This window comes from Choloepus didactylus, chromosome 18 (assembly GCF_015220235.1).
Source record: "Choloepus didactylus isolate mChoDid1 chromosome 18, mChoDid1.pri, whole genome shotgun sequence".
Lineage (NCBI taxonomy): Eukaryota > Metazoa > Chordata > Mammalia > Pilosa > Megalonychidae > Choloepus > Choloepus didactylus.
In genome coordinates this window covers 1,586,857-1,605,103 of record NC_051324.1, presented here as the reverse complement: position 1 = coordinate 1,605,103, position 18,247 = coordinate 1,586,857, and the positions used below count along the sequence as shown (strand labels likewise).

At 43.6% G+C, this 18,247-nt stretch overlaps 1 protein-coding gene across 3 annotated transcripts in view; it reads left to right on the top strand.

Moving 5' to 3' along the window:
* Nucleotides 1-10,290: 10,290 nt before the first annotated feature.
* SHMT1 (serine hydroxymethyltransferase 1) overlaps nucleotides 10,291-18,247 on the top strand; it is a 36,606-nt gene continuing 28,649 nt past the window's right edge. The window contains exons 1-3 of one of the 3 annotated variants that reach the window (XM_037808126.1): nucleotides 10,291-10,397; nucleotides 14,306-14,420; nucleotides 15,826-15,971. In XM_037808126.1, coding sequence (XP_037664054.1) covers nucleotides 14,325-14,420; nucleotides 15,826-15,971 — 242 coding nt within the window. In that variant the 5' untranslated portion in view covers nucleotides 10,291-10,397; nucleotides 14,306-14,324. Of the gene's footprint in view, nucleotides 10,398-11,597; nucleotides 11,684-14,305; nucleotides 14,421-15,825; nucleotides 15,972-18,247 lie in introns of those variants that run through there. The other 2 variants (XM_037808125.1, XM_037808127.1) reach the window with 2 other exon arrangements.

Genomic DNA, 18,247 nt, shown 5'->3' with positions numbered 1-18,247 from the left:
CCATTCAGCATGGGCCTTGATTACTGGAGCACTATATAAGCTCAGACAGAAGGAGCGAGCTACTACAGCCAAGAGGGACACTTTGAAGAAAGCACAGGAGCTGCAGATGAGAGAGAGTTTGAAGATGGCTGTTGAAAGCAGACTCTTGCTCCGGAGAAGCTGAGAGAGGAGAGAGGACCAATACCCCAAGTGCAACTAAGAGTGACATTTTTGAGGAACTGTAGCCTAAAGAGGAACGTCCTAGGAGAAAGCTGTTTTGAAACCAGAACTTTGGAGCAGACACCAGCCATGTGCCTTCCCAGTTAACAGAGGTTTTCTGGACACCACTGGCCATCCTCCAGTGAAGGTACCTGATTGCTGATGTGTTACCTTGGACACTTGATGGCCTTAAGACCGTAACTGTGTAATCCGATAAACCCCCTTTTATAAAAGCCAATCCATCTCTGGTGCTTTGCATTCTGGCAGCATTAGCAAACTAGGACAACAGATAACTAATCCCAAAGCAAGCAGAAGGAAAGAAGTAACAAGTATTAGAGCAGAAATAAAGTGAAATTCAGAACAAAAAAAAACAATAGAGAGGATCTACAAAACCAAAAGTTAGTTCTCTGAGAAGATCAATAAAATTGACAAACCCTTAGCTAGACTGACAAAGGAAAAAAAAAGAGAGAGAGAAGAAGCAAATAAATAAAATCAGAAATGAAAGGGGATACACTACTACTGACCCCACAGAAATTAAAAAGTTCATAGGACGCTACTATGAACAACCATATGCCAACAAATTAGACAACTTACATGAAATTGATAATTTCCTAGAAACATATAAACAATTCACACTGAAAAGAAAATTACAGGCAAATCTCCCTAATGAATATAGATGCAAAAATCCTCAACAAAATACTTGCAAATCGAATCCACCAACACATTGAAAGAATTATATACACCATGATCAAGTGGGTTTATCACAGGTATGCAAGGGAGGTTCAACACAAGGAAACCACCACGTTAACACCACACCACACCACCACACCACATTAACAAATCAGAGTGGGGAAAACCACATGATCATCTCAATTCACAAAATTCAAAGCATCCTTTCTTGATAAAAAACACTTCAAAAAATAGGAATAGAAGGAAACTTTCTCAACATGATTTAGGGCATTTATGAAAAACCCACAACTAACATCATACTCAATGGTGAGAGACTGAAAGTTTCCCTCTAATATCAGGAGCAAGACAAGGATGCCTGCTGTCACCACTGTTATTTAACAATGTGTTGCATATTCTAGCTAGAGCTAGGCAAGAAAAAGAAATAAAATGCATCCAAACTGTAAAGGAAGAAGTAAAACTTTCACTATTCATAGATGACATGATCCTGTATTTAGGAAGTCCTGAAAAATCTACAACAAAGCTACTAAGGGTAATAAATGAGTCCAACAAAGTGACAGGCTATGAGATCAACATGCAAAAACCAGTGGTGTTTCTATACACTCATAATGAGCGATCTGAGGAGGAAATCAAGGAAAAAAATTCCATTACAATAGCAAATATCTAGTTATAAATTTAATCAGGGATTAAAGGACCTGTATATAGAAAACTATGAAACATTGCTAAAAGAAATCAAAGAAAGCCTAAATAAATGGAATACATTCCATGTTCATGGATTGGAAGACTGAATATTGTTAAGATGTCAATACTACACAAGTTGATTTATAGATCCAATGCAATCCCAATCCAAATTCCAATAACCTACTTTACAGAAATGGAAAAGCCAATTATCAAATTTATATGGAAGAGAAAGGTTCTTTGAATAGCCAAAAACTTATTGAAAATAACAAAGTTGGAGGACCCCCACTTCCTGACTTTAAAGAATGTTACAAAGCTACAATGGTCAAAACATCATGGTACTGGCATAAAGATAGACATAGTGTTCTAGTTTGCTAATGCTGCGGAATGCAAAACACCAGAGATGGATTGGCTTTTATAAAGGGGGTTTATTTGGTTACACAGTTACAGTCTTAAGGCCATAAAGTGTCCAAGGTAACACATCAGTAATCGGGTACCTTCACCGGAGGATGGCCAATGGCGTCTGGAAAACCTCTGTTAGCTGGGAAGGCACGTGGCTGGCGTTTGCTCCAAGTTCTGGTTTCAAAATGGCTTTCTCCCAGGACGTTCCTCTCTAGCAAGCTTGCTCCTCTTCAAAACGTCACTCACAGCTGCACTCAATTTCCTCTCCTTGAGCCAGCTCATTTATATGGCTCCACTGATCAAGGCCCACCCCGAATGGGTGGGGCCATGCCTCCACGGAAATATCCCATCAGTTATCATGTACTGATACTGGGGCGTATGGTTGTTGGGTGGGGCGTATCTCCATGCAAATAACCTAATTCAAACGTTCCAACTTAATCCCCACTATTATGTCTGCCCCACAAGATTGCGTCAAAGAATATGGCTTTTTCTGGGGGACATAATACATTCAAACCAGCACACATAGTGATCAATGGAATTGAATTGAAAAATCAGAAATAGAACCTCACATCTATGGTCAGTTGCTATTTGACAAGGCTGCCAAGTCCACTCAAATGGGACAAAACAGTCTCAACAAATGGTGCTGGGAGAACTGGATATCCACACGCAAAAGAATGGAAGAGGACTACTATCTCACACCTTATACAAAAGTTAATTTAAAATGGATCAAAGACCTAACATTAGATCTGGGATTATAAAACTTCTAGAAGAAAATTTAAGGAAGCATCTTCAAGATCTTGTGGAGGGTGTTATTTCTTAGACTTTACACCCCAAGCACAAGCAATGAAAGAAAAAATAGATAAATGTGAGCTAGTGGAGACTGGAACCCATGAGGCTGTATTGGAAAAACCAGCTGCTGCTGGGTCTTACATGCCTGGTTTAAAGTTGATACAACCCTGTGGAGAGCCCTCAGAGGTATTTGAAAAGGGGAGCAGCATATTAATAATAATGAAACTGATTTTCATCAAGTGATTACAAGTATAAAGCCCTGGTCACTCCACTGTTCAACCCCTTGGACAAAATAGAAATATTCAGATCCCTGGGGGCAACCTAAGTCAACTGGTTTACAATGGCGGACAGTTTATGTGTAGATTTTTAAGACATTTAAAAACAATTTTCCAGACTGGCTGTGCCATTTTACATTCTTACCAGTGATGTATGAGAGATCCAGTTCCTCTGTATCCTTGACAGTATGTGGTGTTATCATCATTTTTTATTTTAGCCATCCTAATAAGTATGTAGTAGTATCTCAATGATTTTTATTTGCATAGTGATGTCCAACTATTTTCATGTCCTGAGTTGACATATCCTCTCTGGTGAAATGTCTTTTGCCTAATTTATAATTAGATTGTTTGATTTTTAATGTTGAACTTTGAGAGTTCTTTACGTATTCTGGAGATGAGTCATTTGTCAGGTGTTCCAGTTTGTTAATGCTGCTTTTATGCAAAAATACCAGAAATGGATTGACTTTTATGAAGGAGGTTTTATTTGGTTACAAATCTACAGTCCCAAGGCCATAAAAGTGTCCAATTTAAGGCATTAACAATAGGATATCCTTTCACTGGAGAAAGGCCGCCGGCATCTGGAAAACTTCTGTTAGCTCCGAAGGCACGTGGCTGGTGTCTCCTGGTCCAAGGTTGTGTTTCTGCTCCTCTCTCAGCTCCTGTGTGTTCTTAGCTTAGCATCTCCAAACGTTCTTCTGTCCACAACTCCAAGCATCTCTGAATGTCTGCCTGTGCCAGTGTTTTTAAAGAACTCCAGTAAACTAATTAAGACCCTCTCAGACTAGGTGAGGCCATGCCTCCATGGAAATAATCTAATCAAAACTTTCACCTACAGTTGGTGAGTCACATTTCCATGGAAACAACCTAATCCCAATATCCCACAAGATTGGATTAAAGATCATAGCTTTTTGGGGGACATAATATATCCAAACCAGCACATCAGGGATGTGATTTGCAAATATTTTCTCCAGTCCGTAACTTGTCTTTTCTTCCTCTTAACAGGCTCTTTCACAGATCAAAAGGTTTTAATTTCAAAGACATGAGATTTATCAATTTTTTTCTTTTATGGATTGTGCTTTTGGTGTCATGTCTCAGAACACCAAACTCTAGGTCCTGAAAATTTTTCCCTAGGTTTTCTTCCAAAAGTTTTATATAGGTATAACTCATTTTATTGCACTTATTATTATTGTGCTTTGCAGATTTTTTTTTTTTATAAATTGAAGTTTTGTGGCAACTCTGCATTAAAAAAGCCTATTGGTGCCAATTTCCCAACAGCATGATTTCCCTTTGTGCCTCTGTGTCACATTTTAGTTGTTTTTTTTTTTTTCCTTAATAATGATATTGCACTCTTAATAGACTGCAGTATAGTGTAAACCTAACTCTCGTGCACTGGGAAAAAAATTCATGTGACTCACTTTATTGTGATATTTGCTTATTGCTGTGTTCTGGAACTAAACCCATAATATCTCCAAGGTATGTGTCTAGTTTTTATATTTGCACTTAAATCTACAATCCCTTTTGAGTTAATTTTTGTGTCAGATGTGAGTTTGAAATCAAGGCACAATTTTTTGTGCCTCTGGATAGCCAACTGCTCCAGCACCATTTATTGAACAGATGCTTCTTCCAATTAGATGTTTTGCACCTTTGTCAAAAGTCATTTGTCTGTATTTGTGTTTGCCTATTTCTGGGTTCTCTACTCAGTGCAATTGACCTGTGTGTCCATTCCTTTGCCAATACCACCTGATCTTGATTACTCTAGTTACATAAGTTTTAAAATTGGGTAGAGTGATTCTTCTCACTTTTTCTTGTTTTTCAAAATTATTGTAGCTATTCTAGTTTCTTTGCCTTTATATAGAAATTTTTGAATGATCTTGTCTCTATCCACAAACTATCTTGCTAGGATTTTGATAGGTAGTGACCTAAATTTGTATATCAGTTCAGACAGAATTGACATCTTTATTCTGTTGAATCTCCCAATCCATGAATACAGTATGTCTCTTCATTAAATTAGATCTTTTATTTCTTTTGCCATTGTTTTGCGGGTCAGTTTTTTCTGCATCGAGTGGCATTACATGCAGTTTTCTTCTTTAGTCTTTTAATGTGGTGGATTACACTGATTGGTTTTCAAATATGGAACCAGACTTGCATCCCTAGAATAAAACCCACTTGGCCATGGTGTATAATTCAAAATACATTGCTGAATTTCATATGCTAATATTTTGTTGAGGATACTTGTCTGAAGTTTTCTTTCTTTGTACTGTCTTTGTCTGCTATTGGTATCAGGGCAATACTGGCTACCTAAAATGAGCGGGAAGTTTTCCCTCCTATTTTCTTGAAGATATTGTCGTGCTGAATTCATGTAGAAATGGTGTTGATTTTTCTTTAAATGTTTATTAGAAATCTCCATTGAAACCGTCTGGGCCTGGAGATTTCTTTTTCTGCAGTTTTTAAATTATAAGTTGAATTTCTTTAATAATTTTAGTGCTAGTCAATTTATCTATTTCATTTTGGATGAGATGTGGTAGTTTGGAGCATTTTGAGGAACTGGTCCATTTTATCTATGATGACAAACGTACGTGTAAACAGTTGGTTGTAGTGGTTGTAGTATGTCCTTGTTATCCTTTTGGTGGCTATAAGGTCTGTAGTGATATTTCCTGTTTTATTCCTGACATTACTAATTTGTGTCTTCTGTCTTTTTTTCTTTGTTAGTCTTGCCAGAGGTTTGTCAATTTTATTGATCTTTTCAGAGACCAGTTTTTGGATTTATTGATTTTCTGTATTGTTTTTCTGTTTTCAATTTCACTGATTTCTGCTCTTCTTTCTTTCTTTCTGCTTGTTTTGGGTTTGTTTTAAAGTTATTTTTCTAATTTCTTATGCTGGAAGCTTAAATAGTTGATTTGAGACTTTTCTTCTTTTCTAGCGTAAGCATTTAGTGCTACAAATTTCCCTCTCAGCACTGTTTTAGCTGTGTCCTACAAAGCTTTAAATATTGCATTTTCCTTTTCACTCAGTTCAATGTTTTTTTTATTTCTCTTGAGACTTCCTCTTTTACCATGTATTATTTAGAAGTGTGCTCTTTAGTTTCCAAATGGTTGGAGATTTGTCTTGTTATCTTTCTGCTATTGATTTCTTGTTTGGTTCCTGTTTGTTCAGAGAACACGCTTTGCATGACATCAGTTCTTATAAATGTTTGATGTTTATTTTGTGGCTCGGATATGGTCTATCTTGGGAAACACTCCATGACCACTTGATAAATATGTGTATTCTCTGTCATTGGGCGGAGTGTTCTATAAATGCTGATTAGTCTCTATCAGCTGATGATGTTGTTCAGTTCTTCTCTACTCTTGCTGATTTTCTGTCTGAGACGTGTTTTTAAGTTTTTCTGGGGCAGATGTAGGGTGGCATTCACTCCAGGGGCAGTTTGGCCCCATTACTGAGGCATGCCCTCTGAGCTTTCCACCGAATTCTCCACGTCAGCCCTGAGGATCCTACTTTGGCTTGCCAGGGCTTGTACATCTTCCTGCCTCGTGTGAACTCCAGGGTCTTTTCTGCTTACAAGTCCATGGTTGCTCTATGTTCAACTTTGTGGAATTTTACTCTACACGTGCACAGTCCCTTACTCAGCAAAAACTCATGGGAATTCGGAGCAGATCTCAGAGCTCTTTTTCTGCATAGCTCCTTCCTTTCCGAAACCAGGTTCTGCAGCTTCCGGCTGCCACAGCCTCCCCACCTCTGCCCTCTGTTTCTTCATCTCCCTGAGACCACCAGTTTCTCTTTGAGTTCCCCTCCTCTCCACCCACGGTGGAAAAATTGCCTCCGAGCATCAAGCCAGGAAATCACAGGACTCAGTTGGTTTTTTTCCCTTTCCTCCTCAGAGTCTAAGCTGCCTATTGTCCAACACCTGAAAACAATTATTTTACATATTTTGTTGAGTTTTCTAGTTGTTTGTTGCAGGAGGTTTAAGTCCAGCCTTTACAACTGTATTATGACTGGAAGCAGATATCTGATTTATATTTTTAACATTCTGAGAAAAATACTTCCACATAGTAACTGATGAAGTGATGATGGTGGATTTTAAGTTCCCTTTAAAAAGAAGAAAGTTTTGCTGAATAGTAAAAAGAAAAAAGGGTAGAGAGGCAGACTGGGTCATGGATGAAACAATGGGCGAACTCCAGACTTGCCTGCAATGCACCCCGACCTCTTATAGTGGGGGTGGGGGTGGGGGGCTGGAGGGTGAGGGGTAGGGGGTGGAGACTCATGATTTAAGACCCACTCAGATGACCCTGCCTCAGTGAGGGTTTCCTGGCTTCCCACAGGCAGTTAGTGAGTATCTTCTCTGCTGCCCTCCCTCTCCTCCCCCATCCCACCCCTTCCTTCCCCTCCTCCCCTGCCCCACTCGCTGCTGCTGCGCCCCAGGTTTGTGACAGCGAATTGAATGGCCATGAATGAGCTTGTCTGGGGAGAGAGGGTGAAAGGAGAAGAACACAGCCTGGGTGGAGACTGGGGAGCCCCAAATTCTGGGAGAAGGCAGAGGAAGAGTGGACTTGACAAAGGCTCAGAGAGGTTGAGTGACTGACTTGAGGACACACAGCATGTTCACTTCTCTTACCTCCACTGGCCTTCATGATGAAATCATGGTTTTTTTAAACTGGTTTGTGCTGGTTTGGCCATCCTTGTGGTTTCCAGCTGGTGGCCCCTCTGATTGGCCCATGGCCTCTCCTAACTGATTATCATCCACTCCACACAGCTTGTTGAATATTTAGCATATCAGCCTGCCTGTGCACGATAATATTTTGTAAATCTGTTTACTGATGTGTTTGCCCCCACCCAATATTCACAGTGATTCTGATTCCCACTCCCTCCACTGCACTCCGGCCTCGAGGAAAAGATGACAGAGCAGAAGGAAGACAGAAAGACAGCGGTCCAGTCTTGGTTTTTCAGTCTGTTGGGAAGCCCCTGGCAAAGCCAATGGTTTGAGAAGAGTTCTGAGTTGCAAAAGGGGAGGCTTTGGGGGTGATAAAAGCTTTTGCTTGGAGGAGATATATGAGTCTAATTTCCCTCCCACCTAAACCTCTAAAAGAAGCAAAGTCTGTCTAGTCTGGGGAAGGAAGGTGTTTAGAGCGACATCGTCATAGACGATTGGTTCCTGGGAAAGGGTCTGCCTCCTTCTGGGGCTGGACAGTCTGGGGGTGGAGGGGACCTGTGCTCTGGGAAGGGGCAGGACCCAGGGTTCCCTGCACCCAGCCTGTGGAGGAGAAGTGGTCATGAAGCCAGAGACAGCAGTGGACAGATGACCCCAAACCCCAGAGACCAAGGTCAAGGGCAGGAATGCACGTGGATGTGAGGTGACTCGGGTAGAAGTGGACCTGGCAGCCCCGCCCTGGTCCGAGCCTCGGCGCCACTTAACCCCTTGGAACTGAGATTCGACACCAAGATCAGGGGGACCCTGTGAACTGACTGAACAAGCCCAAGGCCACTTGGCAAAATGAAAGCTTAACATTAAGGTTGGGTACAGGGGAAAAAAACCTAAAGCTGCATTCCTTGTACAGCTGAGTTGGTGGTTAGAGATTCTCACCCAGTCCGCTCCTGTCTCTCATATTCGGACTGTATTTCTTCTGCACCTAACGTGTATCTCACCGAGTTCTATCTAGGCTGGCTGCAGTTTGCCATCTGGACATGGCGAGACCTGAATTTGAATCCTGATTCCGTGACACCAGTGGTGTGATTTCCTCTGTAAAATGGAGACAAGGCTACTTCTACCTGCTGCTTGATGCCCTAAATCCAATTGTAAACTGCCGCAGGAGGAAAGGAATGCACAAAGCAAGCAAGCTATTTGATAACACAAAATCACTCTGAGGGTATATACAGTAGTGTGAGATTCTCCTGAAAAGTCCCCTGTGAAAGCAATTCCTCTACAACCTCACAGGCATCCCTTACTCTACCTTGTCTTTCCCTGGGCATTTCTGAAACAATTTTAAATCAATTTGTTAACGTTATACTAGCCACACCTGTTATAAGATTTTGATGCTTGCTGTTGTAAGAGGTGTACCAAGTGCAGTGGTTGGGCTGAGGGGTGAAAGATTACAGGCCCATCTTCTAAGTGGGGAAACTGAGACCCAGAGGAGGTGATTTATCAAAGATCACATATATGGTTAGAGTGGGGCTTGGCCTGGCCTCATTTCCCTACATTATGTAGCCCCCGGATTGTTTTTATTAAATTTTATTGCAGTAACATATATGTGACATACAATTTGCCATTTTAACCATTTATAAGTGTGCGATTCAGTGGAATTAACTACTTTTACAATATTGCACTACCCAATCTTTTCCATTGACCCAAACAGAAACCTGTCCTCATTAAGCAATAACTCCCCATTCTCCCTCCTCTCCAGCCCCTGGTAAACTTTAACCAACACTCTGTCTCTATGAATCCGCACATTGAACATATTTCATATACATGGAATCTGACAATATTTGTCCTTTTGTGTCTGCTTATTTTGCTTAGTATACTTTTTTCAAGGTTCATCCATGTTGTAGCATGTATCAGAACTCCTTTTCTCTTTATGGCTGAATAATAATCTAGCCTATGGATATACCTCATTTTGTTCACCCATTCACCTGCTGATGGACACTTGGATTGTTTCTACCTTTTGGCTATTGCGAAGAACGCTGCTGTGAACATTGGTGTACAAGTATCTGTTTGAGTGTCTGTTTTCAGTTCTTTGGGTAGATATCGAGACATGGAACCCTTGGATTTTTTTTCACTAGTGACAATAGCTAACATTTGAGTCCTTATTATGTACCAAATACAAACTGGGTGTTTTAAAAATGCTTATTAAATTCGAGGGTGAGAAATGGGAAACTCAGCGAGGTGAAGTGAGGGGTTTGGAATCCCATACCTGGGGAGAGCTAATGTGCCCTATTTACGCACACCCTGTGCTAAACTGTGAGTAGGATATTGCAAAAGTGAAGCTTACGCAACTAAATTCACCCACCACCCGCGGCCCAGGCGCCCTCCCCACGTGGGGCAGGCCGTCCTCCCGGAAGTCCCCGCCCCAGCGCCCGCCGCCCCGGCCCCAAGCTCCTAACCCTGGCCTTACCCCAGGTGAGCAGCTGCCCCACGCGGTCCCGGCGAGGCCAGCCCCGCCCACCTCCCCGCCTCAGCCAATAGCGTCGGCCCGCGTGGGGGCGGGGGCCTCTCGGCCACGCGCTCTGATTGGACGCGGCCGGGGGCGGGGCCTGGCGGGCGGGGCGCGCCAAGTGGAGTCGGAGCCGCCGCGCGCCAAGTTCGGGTTCCGGGCACGCGCGGCGGTCACGTGGCGGGCGCGGGTCGCGCAGGTGGCGGCGCGGGAGCGGGTCCGGGTCCGGGTAGGTGGTTGGCTTCGGGCCCGCGGGCCTCAGTTTCCCCTGCGCCCGCGGCGCGCCTTGGTCCCGTGCCTTCCCGCCGGGCTTCCCCGCGGCGCTGGGAGCCGGGGTGGGGGTCGGGGGGCCGGGGACCCGGGCCCTGGCGGCGAGACTGGGCGATGGGGTCGGCCGCCCTCTCCCGGGCGCGCTCCTGGGGAAGCGCTTTCCGAGTGCCGCCGGCCCCGCGCTCCTCACGGCGGGCCGCCCTTTCCCAGGCCGGGCCGGGGGCTCCGCCCTGCGCCCGCATCCACTCCCCGTGTTGCCCCCGCTTCCGCCGGTGCTCCCAGACCCCGGCTGCTGGGCAGGAAACGCCGGTTCAGGGGCTTTAAAGCTGCCAGTGGGGGGACGTGGGGGGGGCGCGGCCATTTGGGGCGCGCGGGAAGGCGGGGTTCACGTTGCGACCCGTTACGTGACTTTAGCTCAGTTAGCTAGCAAGGTGAAGAGCCTGTTCTCCTGCCCATGCCCGCGTGGGAATCGCCTCTCCTTGGGGCCCGGGGCTCCGGCCACCTGGGCTGGGCGCTCGCTCTCCTGAGTTCTCTCTGTCTCCCCCCTCCCTCTCTCCATCTCCTCCCCCTCTCCCTTTCTTCACACCATACAATCCATCTAAAGTGGACAGTCAGTCTTTAGTGAATTCAGGTCGTGCATTCATCACCACACTCAATTCTAGGACATTTGTTGAATGCCAGTAGAGATTGAATGAATGAGAATGAATTCATTTAGGCTTATGACGGTGGTGGGGGTTGTCTTAAAGATGAAACGCTAATTTCAGACCCAAGAAGAGCAGTGAATTTAGTAAGTTTATGGTTCACCTGCTCTAACCCGGAGGACTGCTTGATTCTAAATGGTGATGGGGTCAGAGGGTGGGGATGGCACCCCTAGACTGGATGAGAGGCTCATCACAGGGACAAGTCGCATACAGGGATTAAGGCGGGACCGTGTCCCCTAGTGACTACCAGAGAAGGAGAAGTTCTGTGGTAAGGGCCGGCGGACAGGACGGCAGGTGGCTGTGCTGAGGCAAATACGGACTTTGGCTTCTGGGCCTCCTCCCCCTGCCCAGGAGCGCTGACCAAAGTGCTCTCACCGAACGATCACGACCTGGCGGGCACTGCATGGTGTGGCCAAGTGGACTTTAGTTGTTTGTTGGTTAACTCACAGGTCCCCTGCGTTGCCGGCCACCTCCAAATCCTTTTTAAACTCAGGTGGTTCACTCTGGAAAGCAGCTTTTCTCCTTGGGGTTCTCAGGCTGGAAGGTCTGTTTTTGCGACTGTGCTTTGTGGGTGGACTCCGTTTGCCAGGGCTTCTTGGGTGGCACAGGCCGCTGCTGGGTGCAGAGTTCAGGCCAAGGGGGGCACGGAGCCCAAACCGTTCGTACTTTCCCTCTCTCCACCTCTGACCAGAACTTCTACAGAATTATTTTATGGCATTTAAATCTCAGTGCTCTGCTGCTGCCTTGAGTTTTGCAGGCGTGGCTGTATTTCTAATTATGTTGTACTTGTGTTCAAATGGTGGCTGCTTTGCGGAATTTCCTGGTTGAAGATTATTGGTAGTTTCTTTATACCAGCTCTACCAGGAATTAAGGAGGACTGCTGTGATTTGGGGCTAATAGGCTGTTTTGTTTTTGAGGGTATATTTATCAAGCAAATCACACTGTGTGTGTACTCTTGGAAAATGGGTGCTGTCTTCACAGCTCGCTTTTTCAGTGGAAATATCCTCTCCTCCTGTAGGCCTTTCCCTGCAGGCAGAGATCCCGCCTGTTTATTTACCAATATATATTTCTACTACCGAGCACAGTACCCGGCAGGTGGAAGGGCCTGAATAGCTGTTGGATGAATAAATTTCAAATGAAAATAACAAACTAAGTGGGAAAAAAATACTGAAAAGCTGCCAACTGTTAATTAAGGGAGGTTGGTTCTATGTAACGTTTAAACTTGCCCACTCAGGGCAATAAATTCTAGTTTTCGTAGAAACCTATTAGAATAAACATCTTCCTAGTCTGCTGTATTTGAACAGAATGCAGTTTCCCCACAGAAATATAAAAATGCACACCTGGCCTGCAGTTCTTACTGGAATGTGTGTATGCTCAAGCAGGTGGTGTGTTGACTAGCAAGTTCTCCAGAAACTTGGTGGGGTAGTTAGAGCAGATTTTGGGTTTTTGAATCCTGGCCCCATGGGTGATGCTCCCGCAGCCCTGGGCCAAGATACTTCACTTTTCTGAGTCTCGTTTTGTTTACTTGTAAGATTGGGCAGCGGTGGGGGTGAGGGTGGGCACTTAGATTGAAGTGTTCCTAGGATTGAAATAACATATATAGAGTTATCTGTATATGATAACCCTATATAGAGAGAGGTCTTTCGTAGAGCAAAACCAGTTTACAATTTTCTGGAACCCAAAGAAATGTGCCAGGATCGAATGAATAGATGCTCCTTGCTGTAGGTAGTCCTTTATAAAGTGTTATTGGTGGCCAACTTGCGTAGATTATTCCAATGGTCTGTATCCTATTCATTGTTAACTTGCGTATCATCCCGGGAAAAATATCTTGGAAAGTTGCTCCATGCCGAATTTTTGACATTATATGAGAACCTACCAGTTCCCTCCCTGTGGACTTGTCTAAGGCAACCATTCATTTGTAGAGTCGTTTGGCAAATATGGCTTCATGTGTAGCTACGCTGGGTGCTGTGGGAGGTGAAAACATATGGTAGGACCTCATTTTACGCTAACTCAATGCACACGAATTCAGGTATACGTGATTGGCAATTGAAAAAATACAGGCAGAGAGAATTAAAATTTTTAAAAATTATTCCTATGATAATTTTGCTTACTTATTGTTACTAGAGTGTTTATTTGCCTTATTTATAAAAAATGCATATGTTCCCTTAAGAAATATTTAGTAAATAAGGGGGTTTGCGATCATGTGCGATTTTCAATTTCTGTGAAGGGTCTTGGAACATATGGGTCACGTAAAACATGTTCCATGTAGTCCTTGCTTTCAAGGAGCTTAAAATTTAGTTGGGGACAGAGGATGTAATCAAGAAATGTTATCTATGTAGTGTTGGCAAGTACTTTTTTTTTTTTTTAAAGTTAGAGAAGTTAGAGGTTTACAGAAAAATCATGCAGAAAATAGAATTCCCATATACCCCCCCGTCACACACGTTTCCTATTATTAACACTTTGCATTAGTGCAGTACCTTTGTTCCAATTGATGAAACAATATTATTACAATACTACTATAAAACTGCTATAGTCCGTAGTTTACCTTGGGGTTCACTGTATTGTGTGTACTGTTGTTGTTTTTAAATTTTTACAACCTAAAATTTCCCCTTTTAACTCCATTCACATACACATTTCCGTGGTGTTCGTTACATTCTCAAGGTTGTGCTCCCATCACCACTGTCCTTTACCAGAACTTCTCCATCACCCCGAACAGCAGCGCCTTAGCTCCCCACTCCCGCCCCCAGCCCCGGCCCTGGGAACCTGTATTCTAGTTTCTGACGCTGAATTTACATATGCTAATTATTTCACGTCTGTGGGGTCACTCCGAGGGTCAGATGTGCTGTTGAGGCCACAGCGCCCACTCTTTGGCTGAATCTACCTGGGGGGCCCCGTGGTGGAGAGGTTTTGGGGGGCAGGTGGAGACTGGAGAGAGAGGGTCAGTTCTGAAGAAGCTGGTGAGCGCACGCCCGCCCCGAGAAGGAGCCAGGGGTCCCACGGAGTGGTTTTGCAGCTAGGACCAGCTCGCACTGAGGAAGCATTTCTGAGGGAGAGGCAAAAAAAGCGAGCTCACTTCAGCAGCTCGGTAAAACGAATGAGTCGAGTTGAGTTTGGCTGCGTTTAGGTTTAAAATGACTCGTCCTTTTTTTTTTCCCCTCATTTTTAGGCAACCTCACCCCAGAGCCATGGAAACCCCAGTCCACGGCACCGAGAAGGATGGAGGTCTGTGGTCTGCACACAACAAGATGCTGGCACAGTCCCTGAAGGACAATGACGTTGAGGTGAGATGTCTGGACACTGAGCAGTTTTTTTTTTTTTTTTCACGAGGGGCTTTTGTTGACATTCCTAGTCGGAATCGTGAATTCACTTTATTAGGGACAGCCTGGTAGTCAGAATCAGAGTAGCTGACCTCGAGGCACCAAATGGACAGCAGTGGACCACGTGGCTACAAGTCCTTTCAGGGCCAGCGGAGATATTTAGGAGCCTCTGGTCTACCCTGTGCCAGGCTGGGCTGGGTCTACGGAGGTACAGCAGGGAGGGAGAGGCAGCTCACGGAGGTGACCCTTTCCTTACAGTCCAGAGGGAGAATTTCTGGGTGCGTAGAGCGGCCCTGATTTATCTATTTATTTTTTAATGCATTTTTTAATTGTGAACTTTAACACATACACATAACAGTGATAACTTTCAAAGTACGATTTAACAAGTAGTTAGCGAGCAAATTTCAAAGAATGTCATAGGCCACAGTTGCACAACTTCTGCTATTTCCATTATTGTAAAATATAACATGGATACAGAAAGGTGTTAGCTTCGATGTCCAGCTCAACAAGCAGTTACATAGGTAATTTCAAAAATTGTTACGGGTTCCAGTCCCACAGTCTCAGTTCTTTCCTTATTATGCAATATAGCATACATACAAAAAGGCAGAGACTTTCAAAGCACAATTCAACAAGTAGCCACAGAGCAAATTTCAAAGGATGTTAAAGGGTACAGTTCCACCATGTCATTTGCCTCCTTCCAGCTAGTCCAACACCCCAGCATCTAAACAAATACATATACTTGTATAAAGTTTCAGTATGCATAGACCTTCTCTTATGTATTTTCTGATAATTTTATTGAGTTAGAACCATAGGGTTCACCCATTTACAGTGTGTAATTCATGGTTTTGTGTATATTCACAGAGTCCTACCCCTGTCTCCAGAATCCATTGTAAAAACATTCTCCTCACCCCAGGAAGGAACCACGTGCCCATTAGCAGTCCCGCCCCATTTCCCCCCACCGGCCAGCCCCCAGCCCCTGACCACCAGTCCACACCTTTGTCTGTGGACTGACCTGAAGCAGCTTTCATCTTAAGGAAGGGGAACAGGGAATCAAGTTCAGGGAGGGTTAGAGTAACAGGAGGGTAGAATTAAGAATTAAGGGATATACTTGTTTTTCAGTTAATGTTCTCTTTGTCATTTTGTTTTCTTTAATTCATTACCTTCTATTAGTTCTTTCCCAGTTGGTAAAATTTTTGGAGGAAGATTTCCACTATTCCTTAAGTGATATGGCGCCTTCTTAATTTGCTTATTGGGTCAGCGGTCAGCTTCGAGGGCAACAGATGCATCTCTAATAATATCTTTTTTTTTAAGAGGTTATTGCTTTGATTAGGACAAAATCCTGAGTGAGTGTCTGCTTTCTTCCCACGAGGTTTACAACATCATCAAGAAGGAGAGTAACCGGCAGAAGGTGGGGCTAGAGCTGATTGCCTCTGAGAATTTCGCCAGCCGAGCTGTTTTAGAGGCCCTGGGCTCTTGCTTAAATAACAAATACTCGGAGGGGTACCCAGGCCAGAGGTAGGTGAATATGTTCAGAGACTGACTTCTTTTTTTTAATGCAATTTTATTGAGATATAATCACATAACATACCGTCATTCAAAGTGTACAATCAGTTGTTCACAGTATTGTCATATAGTTGTGCTTTCATCACCACAATCAAGCTTTCAATGTTTTCATTACTTCAAAAAGTAAAATAAAAATTGAAGTAAAAAAGAACATCCAAAACATCCCATTCCCTTCTCTCCGTATTGTTCATTTACTTTTTTTAATACTGTTTAATTGAGATATATTCACATATCCCACAGTCATCCACAGTATACAATCGTTATTCACAGCCCCATCGTACAGCAGTGCATTCATCACCAGAATCAATTTTTGAACCTTTTCCTTACTCCAAAATAAAAAATAAAAGCAAAAAAAAAAACCACCTAAATCTTTCCATCCCCTCCATCCCATCCCATCCTTTATCTAATTTTTGTCCCCATTTTTCCACTCATCTGTCCCTACACTGGATAAATAAAGGGAGTGTGAGCCACAAGGTTTTCACAGTCACACAGTCACACTGTGCAAGCTACATAGTTATACAGTCGTCTTCAAGAATCCAGGTCACTGGGTTGCAGTCTGACAGCTTCAGGTATTTCCCTGCAGCCATTCCCACACACTAAAGACTAAAAGGTGGTATCTGTATAGCACATAGGAAATACCCTCCAGAGTGACCTCTTGATTCCATTTGAAATCTCTCAGCCACTGGAACCTTATTTTGTTTCATCTTTCTTCTTTTGATCAAGCTGATCCTCTCAATCCCACAGTGCTGGGTCCAGGCTCATCCTGAGGAGTCATTTTCCACGTTGCCAGGGGGATTTACACCCCTAGGAGTCAGGTCCCACATAGTTGGGAGGGCAGTGAGTTCACTTGCCAAGTGGGCTTAGAGAGAAAGGCCACATCTGAGCAACAAAGAGGCTCTCTGGGGGGGACTCCTAGGCACAATTATAAGTGGGCTTAGCCTCTTCTTTGCAGCAACAAGCCTCACAAGGGAAGTCCCCTAGATCGAAGGCTCGGCCCACCAAATGGGCTGTCCTCAGTGTTTGCAAGAAAATCAGCAATAGCCCAGGTGGGGAAGTCCAACACTTCTGCATTTCTCCCCAGCTCCTCGGGAGCCCTGCAAATACCCTCATACTCTGCCCATATCGCTCTGGGATGTGTCAAAGACTGACTTCTGATGCAGAGGTGTGTTTCCACTCATCAGTGTAGAATCTAAACAATTGAGAAATTTCAGAGATTAGCAGGGTTCTCGCTCTGGGGTTTCTGTTTCCCTCCTGCTCTCTGGTGTGACTTTTCATCATTCCCAACATGAGCTACCACTGTACTCTTGAGCAGGTGTAAGCTCTGAGATTCACTGTGCAAAATCTGAGATTCACCGTTTCCAGTGCCTTAAGGGGCTTTCTCAAGTGACAGCCCAGTCCACTAGGAGCACCGAGCTGCTGGGCAGTTCTTCTGGACTCTGTCTCGAGAAAGATCAGACTCTGAGTAGCACCAGGGAATTGACGTGATGTCAGAAACGGTCAGGAGGTGAAAAAGGAATCCATGGTACTGGGAACAGTTTCTGTATTATAAGCGTTGGATTTACATCTGCTGTGATTTCAGTTAAACTCTTTGATGCTGAGAACCACGATTAGTTACGCTCATTTTGTATTTTGATAGCCGTCATTAACAAAGAAGGTAAATTACAGAACATGAAGAACGGTTTTTACAAAGCTGTATGTTTATGTCCCAGAGGACTAAAACAAGGGCCATACTTAGCGTACAAATTGCCCGCTACCCTTCGACCCTCCCCTCTGCAGCTCTCTCTGGAGGGGCTGAGAATGAAGTTGAAGGAATCGGCTTTCCTTCTGTGAATAACTTTTTTTTAAATGTGATAACATGTACATGACTTAAACTTTACCATTTAACCATCTTTTAAATCATTTTTTTATTGTGGAATATAACATATCTACATAGAAATGATAACTTCCCAAGTGCAATTTAACAAGTGGTTGGAGAGCAAGTTTCAAAGAATGTTATGGGTGACAGTTCCACAGTTTCAGTTATTTCCTTATTGTGAAATATAACATATACGCAAAAAGGTGATAACTTACAATGTGTGATTTAACAAGCAGTTATATGGGAAATTTCCAAGAATGTTATGGGTTACAGTACCATAGTTCAGTAATTATTGTGAAATATAACAGATATACAAAAGATGGTAACTTTCAAATTACAATTTAACAAGTAGCTATATAGCAAATTTCAAAGA